General features: G+C 37.9%; 1 protein-coding gene across 2 annotated transcripts; it reads left to right on the top strand.

Moving 5' to 3' along the window:
- Positions 1 to 356: 356 nt before the first annotated feature.
- Positions 357 to 9589, top strand: LOC145477926 (allene oxide synthase-lipoxygenase protein-like). 2 transcript variants are annotated; one of them, XM_081455804.1, is made up of 10 exons: positions 357 to 651; positions 909 to 1044; positions 1515 to 1621; positions 2240 to 2444; positions 2891 to 2997; positions 4704 to 4958; positions 5752 to 5858; positions 6537 to 6642; positions 7579 to 7797; positions 8612 to 9589. In XM_081455804.1, the coding sequence occupies exons 1-10, from the start codon at positions 370 to 372 to the stop codon at positions 8843 to 8845; spliced, it is 1758 nt and encodes a 585-aa protein (XP_081311930.1). In that variant the 5' UTR covers positions 357 to 369; the 3' UTR covers positions 8846 to 9589. The 2 variants fall into 2 exon arrangements, with proteins under 2 accessions (XP_081311930.1, XP_081311928.1); XM_081455802.1 differs by having other exon boundaries at positions 6528 to 6642.
- Positions 9590 to 10649: the final 1060 nt, after the last annotated feature.

The raw sequence follows: 10649 nt of genomic DNA, 5'->3' as shown, positions 1-10649 counted from the left end.
AATATATTTTAATCATCACAAACAAGAGAGGGCGGAAAACCAAACATAGCGAAAGAAAAATAAACAAGAACAAAATAAGCAAACACAAATTTTTAGCGTTAGACTCATAAGGTATAACAGTATTCCATACATTACTTTTAAATAAACACATTAATTTAAAGAGAGAATTAGTAAAATCATTCTAATTTTACCGTAAGAATGTCATTTTCGTTACAAAGGCATGCCCGTTTTGTTTATAAGTCGCACATGGCACTGACCTTGTCTTTGTAATTAGGCGATAATCTTTGCTTTTTAAGGCTCGGAGTGCTTGCGGAATGCGATGTCTCTCTTCCGCAAAAGACTAACTTGGTTTGCCAAGCCAAAAGGTTTATGGAAGTTCTCACGATGAAAGACAAATGGAAGTTGAAAGTTAGCCCATATGGATTCGCTCTGTTAGATGTGCCAAGTCCCTGGACATTAGTTGGTCGTGATTTCGTAAATCCCTTCACAAGGTTTTATTTAGAGGGATACCTTCAAACTGTCCTAACCACCGACTTAAGCCTTATCGTTTACAAAGGTTTGGTTAATAACATCACCGATAAAGAAATAAGCCACAACTACAACTATCGGATTTTGTCAAAGTTCTTTGAAATGTCTGCGAAGCTAGGAGGGGTAAGACTAAATTTTTGTTTGTTTGTTTGTTTGTATGTTTGTTTGTTGGTGTGTGTGTGTTTACGGTTGTGTCAAACTACTACTACGCTCTCTTCGTGTAACCTAATGAACAAAATATATACAACAGCGGTTATAAATGTAACCCTAGGCAAGCTATACACATACAGCGTGTGATAAAGCGTATCTACTGGATCACTCGAATGGCGACTAAGAATTCTTCATTCGTAGAACAAACCTCTGTGTCTTTATTCTTAAAGGTATATAGCAAGAGGCCATCGAAATATGAAGCCTTTATTGACGACAAGACTGAGTGGATAAGTGACAGGTTCTTTACTCAGCAGCGCCTGGCAGGAGTCAACCCTATGTCACTGAGACGAGTTACTCTCCAAGCTGGTAAAACTTCCTCTAAGAATGGTGTCGCTAGAACAACAATTACTACCTTTCAAGTTACAGAAAAAAACATTGAAAACGTTTTTTGAGCTACTTTTCAATTTTGGATCGTACTCGATGGTTTTTTCAAATGCAGGCAATGATTGTGGAAATAACAATGTAGATAACTGTTATTCAACTTCTATTGATCATGGCATGGAAAGTGATATTGATAATGCTAATAATGATGATATAGGCAGTAATGATGATGATAATGATGATGATGATGATAATGATGATGATAATGGTACCGATGATAATAATCATATTGATGATAATAATAATAATAATAATAATAATAATAATAATAATGAAAATGATGATGGTGATGCTGATGATATCAATAATAACAAGACAGGAAAAAATAAAAATAAAAATAGGTGTGCACATGTCCTGCGTTGCTTTCTTTTAATCCTTCCTTTGTCCTCGTTTAGGTCCAGTGGGGTTGGATTGGGACACACTTTATAAAACACTGAATCCAGAATTTGACTGGGAAGGCACTGTACGGAAAGCTTTAGGAACCGATGACACGTTAGAAGAGGTATTATTACCGTCCAGAACATAAATACCAAAGGCTTTACGGTAGAAATTTTGAAGCCGCACCAGTTCGAAGGAAAGTTACTTATCGAAGCGCTTAACGTTAGAACAAAGGATTTATGATGTTTTTCGTTGTAAACCGACTAATTGCGTGGAGGGACACAAACTAAGTCCACACCTCTCGCTTAGCTCGAGGGTTTAGAGAAAGCTCCAGTCTAAAGTTCAATTTTGACAACAGTGAACCTACATTAAGTAAACTAGATCACAAGCCTCACTAGGCCTCAATTTTTTTTCCTGATTCATTACTTTTCTTTTTTTGCAAAAAAAAAAATTACCAAAAGCACACTAGAATGGGCTCCGTGAATGTCCTCTTAAGAGTTAACATTAGTTACTTTTTGCTCAAACAGGGGCGGTTCGAGTAGTCGCACTGTTATTATTTCCCAGCATGTTTGGCACATCCTTCACATGTGTAGCGCAAATATCTGCCCACGAGGCAAATGGCTGCTTGGAAGCAATTCTTCTAAGAGTGACTCAGCTGCCCTTTTCATTTCAGTTTTTGTGTTATTTATTTATTTATTTATTTATTTATTTATTTATTTATCTATCTATTTTTTGTTTTAAGGCCATTAATCAGGGTCGAGTCTACGTTCTTCGTTACGAGTTGTGTGACGACCTACCCAGAGAAACGGTGGACCTTACTGACAGAGATCCCCGTAGGACAATGTGGGACACACTCTCTCCCATTGTTCTGTTTGCGTCTGCGGAAAATTTCCTAACAAAAACCAATAATCTCGTCCCTGTGGCCATTCAAATGGATTACACTCCAGGTTCAGTATATAAAAGATTTTATGAAGTTAGTATCTAATAAACCATTACATTTCCGCAACAATCTTTATTATTATAACCTCGTTTCGCTGTACTGTACTTGAGAAATCAAATAGTTTGGGCAATATTATGATTTGATCTCCTTCTTTTTGAAATAAGCTGTTGGCTACATAGTTATCGGATTATTTCTGAGTCAGAAAAAAATCACTTTGAAGGAACAAAGTAGGTTAAAAAAATCAAGCAAAAAACAAAATGAATGATGTCAACGAAAAAAAAAGACAAATAGATTTACAATTTAAAACAGCCGGTTTTTTTTAATTGTCTGTTAAGTTTGGAAGAATCATATAGACAATATAAAGCAAGTAAACAGTGATAAAACAAACCAGTTCCTTTTTACAAATAACAAATGAGGGTAGCTCTCTGAGCTAAAATCATTCTTTCTCATCAGATTCAGCTGTGTATACTCCTGAAGATGATGGCAACTGGATGTTGGCCAAATTGAATGTCCAGGTTACAGATCTCGGATATGCACAAATTGTGGAGCATCTTGCTAAGGTACGTCACTACTATGAATTTTTAAAACTTTCCCTAGCTTCACACAATATTATAAGAGAGAAGTTTAAGCAGTGCACAGATCCCAGGCCATACCAAATTAAAAAGAGTTCTTAAGTACAACTTCGAGATTTCTATTAGCAAATAGTTCAGTAATCAAGAGCGAAACCTCGAATCAACTATCAAACACGGCAACGATCGAGAGAGACCCTTCTAATTGTTTTAGTAAACCTCTACTACTGTTCTCTAGGTAAAGTCTCGATATAACATGTGCTTTGATTGTTTTATCAGCCTACAAAGCATAGCAAAAAACGGCGGACCAGCTGCTAATTTTTGCTTCGGTATTTAGAAGAAAAAATTGCCCTAACTTAAACATCCTCCATGGCAGACAGCAAGGGGAATACAAGCTACTGGGCCATTTGCCGTGGGGGTAAACTGTGCGTAAATTATAGTAATAATAACTTCATTTACGTGTGAACAATGTTTAGCATTGCTGCTAACTGGGGACACCTAAAACGAGTCACAGTTATCAGGACTATATGTTTACGCACAAATTAAGATATTAAAAATCATAACTATTCACAAGATAAAAAGCCTATCTATCGTAATAAAAATACAGAGGTGAATAAAATTACAAATAAGGTTAACTAAGAATGAAGAAAGTAGTCAAGTTCCCATAACACTTATGACATTTGCACCCACTGCTTACATCAATTACTTAGATCCCTTTTTCTGAATAAATGTAATTTCTAAAATTCTTTAAAGTGAATGTTTCAGCATGATTTGGAAGTCTGGCTCATAGTTTTGGACTCAAATTACAACCAGACTGAGTGCTATAAGATTCTGAGAAACTGTGAGGAAAATACAATAAATAAAGTAGTGCAATTAACAAAGATTTATCGAGAGGTATATTTTATCACCGCTGATTGGCATACATTACACTCTTCATGTCAAACAGCGAAAGGAAACACCAAATGAGCTTGTGGTTTTGGAGGAAAGTTAAATTTGTAGAAAGAGCCAAATGGCAGTATTGCAAAGTGATGTGGGGAGTATGCTCGTTCGCCTTAGTGGCCATCTCCGGTCATCTCGACAAAGCTAACCTAATCAGTTAGAGTTTTCACCACACGAGTGATTAATTAAAAGTTTGCTGGAGAAACATCTTCGTTCTATCTTGTACTCTGAATGAACAGTTCAGTCTTTCCATCTTTAATAGTCGGCGGCTCGTTGAATCATCTTGATGCGATTAACTGAACTGCTCTTCATTTCAAACTCGGCTCATCAATTTACGAAGTATAAGCAGCACGCTTCCATTAATTTGTTTCATTATTGCCGTGTGTTGGAGAAGTGCCACTTCCGCTGACTTTTATTGGGCAAATACCTTTTAGAACGTTAGTTTGGAAAAGAGAACTTTGAAGCGTCAGTCTGCATTCGAAACCGAAAGTTTAGCTCAAGAATTTTGGTCAAATTCAGTTTGTGATAGACAGCTTTGTGTTGTTGGCAAATCGAATAATTTGAAGCGTTCTTACTAGCGTCGCGTTTGGTTGAAATTGAGAGTATAAAGTTCGCCGAAGACACTTTCGAGTGGTTTCACAAAAAAGTCTAAAACTAAAGAAGGTGCGTGGGTGAAATGATGGTTAGCTAACGTTTCGTATTTATGTTTTAGAGGCAGATATGCCACACGACGATTAAGAAATATTTTCTTTTACAAGGTTCATTTTTTAATGGAGCCATTTTGCGTGATATTAAAACGCACCCTGTCTTCTGCTCATCCGCTTCATCAAATGCTCAAGTATCACTGTAGAGACGTGGCAGTCCCAAATACCATTGGCGCTCCAAAACTTGTTAACGAAGGACAGTTTATGGATCAGCTGTTTGCATTTGGAAGTAATGGAACCACTCGCCTTCTCACAGACGCACATCCATTAACCACGTGGGATGTCACAGATTTTAGAAACGAAATAAAGGTATGTGATGCGTCGGTTTCTCTTTCAATCTTTGAGGCTAAAAATATTCAAAACATTCTGGTTAAGCTAAACACTTTTTCAAGCCTTAAAGACATGGAAATGAGTTTACACTGACCACAACATTCCCTGGGGACTAAATATCCGCAATATATGTAAACAGGCAACCTTTTCTGCACCAAAAGAGCCTAGGAAGTAGAAAAAAAAGTGAACTCTTTTTTTATGCAGTCTTTCAATGAACTTATACCTAATATTTCTTTTCTATTTTTACTTTTATCAAGCCTTTGACCGCTGCCCATTTTTGTTCACGTTCGGGGACATAGCTTGGAACTCTAAATTCTTTCAAATGATTACGACATCCCCGATAGGATATTTCACTCGAGAAACGTTCACAGATGATGTAGCTAGTATACTTCTCAAACAAAAATGCAAGTTGAAACGGCGATATGTCCATGTACAGTATTCCGGTCTGCATTATTTTTAATGGCGTCTTAGACATACTGACCTCAAATTATTGCTTAAAAGGAAGGAAAAAACCGCAACGACAAAAGTAGAACAAAAATAAATTGCGTTTTTTTTTCTGTTGTTGTTTTTTAAACCATAACTGGAGCACAGCAGTTTTTAAATGTATAGAACTGTCTTCAAGAAGTCCTACGATCCCAGCGCACGCTTTTTCAAAGTTAAGCAGTAGTTTTAAAAGGAGCACTTGTGGAAACACATAGCTTGGAAATTGTGTGTTTTGCTGTAGACCAGTCACAATTAAGTGTGGACTTCTTTATTTCTCTTGAATGAATAGAAACGCGGAGTCGATGACAAGGAACTTCTTCCGTATTATCCTTACAGAGATGATGGGGAGCAAATCTTGAAAATTATAGAAAATATGGTGAAGGAATACGTCGACTTGTAAGTATTACTGCCCGGCGGGAAAAAAGGCAAACTTGCAACTCTGTATCAAAGACCAACTTCCTAAAAATAGTTTTGATCGCTTGATCATAAATCTGATAAATGTTTGTGGTTAGTTCATTATCAAAGTTAAGTCTGACTAAGAAAATCTGGCGTTTTGATAGTAAGCCTATCTACCTTGGGTATTGGGATAACAGCAAAAACACTAAATTCTAACAAAGGGCTAACCCTCGAAACGCCAGCATTCCTAAGCTCACTCTGGCGGTTCAGGTCGATGATTTTAAGACTAAGTGTTTCAATTGTCTTTTGACGCAGCACAAGAGTTTCATAAAAATATCACTTCCTAACAAATGTTTATACCGAGTATGGCACTTGCATTAGAGTGATACCCTGTGTAATGTCTAATGTCTCCAATAAATGATCAAACTTTAGACCTTCCGATTTCTAGTCGAATGCTCAACCAAATAGCCGCAGATAACTCGTGGCGGGATGTGCCTTTGCACACTAGGTACGGGCTTGAGACACTAGCTTCGGACCTTCCTTTGGAAGGCAATGTATGCAATTGCAAAAAGTAGACGAGGGATGATGACTTATAGAAAACATTTTGACTTTAATTATCCTTGAAAAACACCTTGTAGGCAGGGTCAGTAAACGTTTTGCATTGTACTGTTTTCTCAGGTATTATTATGACAATGAAGATGTTCAAAACGACCATGAGTTTCAGAGATACCTCCATGAATTGTCCATTGACTCACTACCGATTTTCCACGGTCGCTATGGGAAAGTAAGTGTAAAAAATCTAAGTGCTGTCTTTGGTTTTACCTATGTACAACTTTTCTGCTAAAATATCTTCGACCGGCTATGAAGGGATATATAACGTACGCTGTTTTAACTGCAGCTTGGTTTTTGGCGTCTGGATCATCGCCGGATATACGGTAACAACGTTACCGTCTGGGCTCACGGACGTATACAATCTCCTCCTAAGGATTTTCATTATATACAACATTGTATTACATTTAACATTTTGAAATCATTTAACCTGAAATAAACAGCCTGTGATGAGGTACAACTGTACACATTCTGGGTTATGGCGTTGTTGGGATATGGAGTTACCGAAGATTATCGCCATGGTGGAATTTTATAAAAAGATATAGATTCTATCAAAGCAAAAGAATGTAGCCTAACGCGACCTTGTTTAACAATCTGTTTCTTTTTGACGCATTTTCCAACTTACTTAAAAAACAAAAAACAAAACAAAACAACACAAATAAAAACCTTAGAAGTTTTTTGAGAGATGGCTTGTGCTTGTGCTACTGATGACTTCGTATCTCGGTACTATAACAACCTATCCTCACTTAACCTCACCAACAAATGACCAAGGGACAAATAATCATTTGGAAAAATCGCTAAAAACTCTTCAGGAGGTAGCATCTGGCCTCTCCCCTTTTGTACGTCCGAGGGTCATTCCTCTTTTTGTTTTTGGTTTTGGTTTATTTGTGTTTTGTTTTTCGATTTGTCTTCTTTGTTTCTTTGTAAGACACTTCACGATATTTGGGGTGGTGCATGAGTAATCGCTCTTTTCATCCGTATCATTCCCCTGGACACGTAAAACGGCTTGTTCTGCATTTACACGAAGATTTGGACTTCAACCAGTTAAACGCTGAAATCTGCTCTAAGTTCGCCGTGCTATCTAAAAGTGGTTCATTTTGTGTTTTAACAGATTCAAGGATTACCCTCAAAGATTGACACTAAAGACGAACTCTGTGATATTGTGACCCGCATTATCTCACAACTGAGCGTCCAACACGCTGCTGTAAACTATTCCCTGTCAGACTACGCTGAGTATACTCCTAACCTACCAACCAAACTGTACAACGATACCAGGGTGAAGGAAGGCGAATTCTCCGTGCTACGTCTGCCAAACAGAAACACCTCCTCTGTAAGTTGTGTGACCTCATTGAATACCTACGCTGGAAATGGCATGGTCACGGGTTCAATCATGTGGACTTAGCTTGTGCCGTTAGCGCGGTACAGTTTAGTATCGTATGTAAAGCTAAGGCATATACGTTTAAATTTCGTGAATCTGGCCTTAATTATTATTGAGCTCCTTCCTTTCTCCCCCAACGCAGTGTACTTGGGAGTACATTGGAAATGCATTCTAGACACTATATTTCCAAACAGACAAAATTAATAAGGTGAAAGGAGACAACGTGTCGGTTACCGTTTGTGAGCTCCCTACGCTAGCAAGAACAGAAGTGTCCTTTTGAAGGTCGGACAAAGATTGTAGATCTCGTAATGTAGAGTAGATTTTCACTGAAATAACTGTATTTGAATTTGTTTCGAAAGACAATTTTTCTTAAGGGGTATTCTTTGGCGTTTTCGTTTTCCTTAGACATTTTCTTAATACGCAGTGATGTGAGTCTGTGGCATATGTTGCCTTTAGTCCATCGCTGATTTAGAAATGCACCCAAGGAGACAGATATTCATTCTTTTAACCTACATGCCCGTCAATCATGTATAGGGAGTCAACAACTGACAGCTAACTCACAAAGTCAGTAAAAGCAATTGACCTTTTCAAGTCAGGCGTCAGTTAAAGTCAAGCAGGAATTCCGGCAGTCAGTAATTGAATTAATGGATTCGTATTCTAGTGATTTAAAAGCCATGATACACTTGATAGAAAGACGGTGAGTAAAACATTGATTAATATTCAAAATCAGACAGTCAAATTCAGTTTTTCTGTTTTCACTCCACAGATCGAAGCCAGCTTTAGTAACGCACTTGCGCTGTACCGTTTTGACTCCTTGTTTGACTATGGCAACGAGCTTCGTGATCACAAGGCCGTCCAGCTCGTCAATCGTTATTACACTTACCTCATGAATGTTGTTCAGCCTGAAATGCAAGAAAAGAACCGAAAGAGGAAGGAAGATGCCTTCTTGACCTATCCGTACCTCATTCCGAGATGGCTACCAAATGGAATTCAGACCTAATCCACCACATTCTCAAAAACGAACTTGTTTTACACGTCTTCTTTTTCACTTGACGTAGCTTTAGAAGCCGGTGGGGAGGTGGGGGGGGGGGGGGGTGATTCTTATATAAAACAGACAGGGATGCTCGTCTCGCTCAGGGGTGTAAATTTCAGTTTTTGCTCTCGCCTAGGGTGTTAAGGAAAAAGCGCAAATACTTGTAGCTTTCAAGGTCTCGTTTAGGGGTTGCACGCAAAGAATTAAAGTCTATTTTTGACCCAGATTGATCTCTTTTAGGGGTCAAAAAATGCGTGAGCCACACCCAGATTGGTCTCCTTTAGGGGTCAATCTCAAAATTTTCGACGAGCATCCCTGTTTGTTTCATATGGGAGCTCCTCCCCCTCCCTCCCCCCCCCCCCCCCCACATGCATCGTTTGTTACATTGATTGTTACCTCAAGTTTTCAGATATTGTGTTGGAGAGCTTTCGTGTGTTTAATCGACCTGCTGTCCCATTCTCTCTGGCTTTACTTGCATCAACACAATTGTTTTAAGGATTTGATGGAGCCAGTTGAGGAGTTACACGAATGAGCCGGCTTATAACTTAACCGTAGCTGCATTTAGAAATTCATTGTTTTCTTAGTGTGTTATATGCGTGTATTCTTTTAAATACGGCCAGCAGTATACATGGAAAGTTGCTTTCTTTATTTCAATTTGCATTGTTTTTGCTACTGTAGTATGAGAGATTAAACATTTCCTGTTTTAATGAATTTGTTTTGCCAGAATTTTATTAGCGGTTTACATTTGTGATGTTCCAAGGAAGTCCGTTTGTTTTTGTTTGTGACAAGAATGAACCTACGATTACCCGACCCTTTATTTGTCTAACAACGATCGCTAAACAACGTATTACTATGCATATCAATCTTTTTTTTCTTAACAACCATGTCGGTACTCCAAAGGGCCTATTACAAGAGTACTTATATCCATTTTGGGGCAACAAGGTGCAAAAAGTGAGGGTGCTGCTTGGGGGAGGGGTGGGGAGAGGAGGCCAGGGACAACTGCTGTTTGTGGTGTTTAAATTTCAGACAGAGCTAATCATAGTCAAGAATACAAAACAGCCTGGTTTACAAAGTGTCATGAACACTTTCTTATTGTTGCCGGAATGGACCTAGAAATTCAAGTGAAAGGGCAACTACACAACTCCGAATTTAAAAGAAACTGGTTATTTTTATTTAAAAGATGCTTTGGAGTAAAATTATACATCTTTAGGCAAAGAAATGCCAGGTTTTACGAGCTGTCTTCTTACTTTTTCATCGACACGAAAAGTCAAAAGTTCTCTCATTTTACTCAAGAGACCTGTTTCAAATCACTCCTAGAGTTCGCCGTTTCATCTAACCCCAAATTCTTTTCGCCTGATGTTTAGTTGGGATGTTTGTTTTATTCTGAATGTAGTTTCGTTGGTTAAATTTTAATGCATCAGGATGCTTTTCCGATCTTTGTACCTAGCAAGAAATATAAAGATTCATCAAAAATTGGAGTTTGTTTTAAGTAAATTTGACATCTCTAACAACTTCAAGAAATAAGAGTGGTTTACTCTTTGTGAAATCTTTTCCGAAAAGCTTTCAATATATAGACACAAACATCTGGAAAAGTGCCGATTTTGGTGTAAATTTCGCGAGCCCCTGCAAAGCGAAAAACGAATAAAGAAAAATTCACCAGTTTACCAAGACCTTTATTCTGACAAATTCTGAGAAAATCGATTATTTTTTTTTGTATCTTGCATACCTTTAGTCGGTTCTTACAGCAAAGCGTTCTCAATTATCTCCCAAA

This window comes from Orbicella franksi, chromosome 2, assembly GCF_964199315.1.
Source record: "Orbicella franksi chromosome 2, jaOrbFran1.1, whole genome shotgun sequence".
Taxonomy (NCBI): Eukaryota; Metazoa; Cnidaria; class Anthozoa; order Scleractinia; family Merulinidae; genus Orbicella; species Orbicella franksi.
This window is presented reverse-complemented; position numbering and strand designations above follow the sequence as displayed.

Bases quoted from the DNA above. Each gene is read 5' to 3' on its own strand.
- LOC145477926 (XM_081455802.1), top strand. From the start codon at position 370: ATGGAAGTTCTCACGATGAAAGACAAATGGAAGTTGAAAGTTAGCCCA. The intron at 652-908 runs GTAAGACTAAAT...TTATTCTTAAAG, and splicing joins TGTCTGCGAAGCTAGGAGGG to GTATATAGCAAGAGGCCATC. The intron at 2,998-4,703 runs GTACGTCACTAC...TTCTTTTACAAG, and splicing joins TTGTGGAGCATCTTGCTAAG to GTTCATTTTTTAATGGAGCC.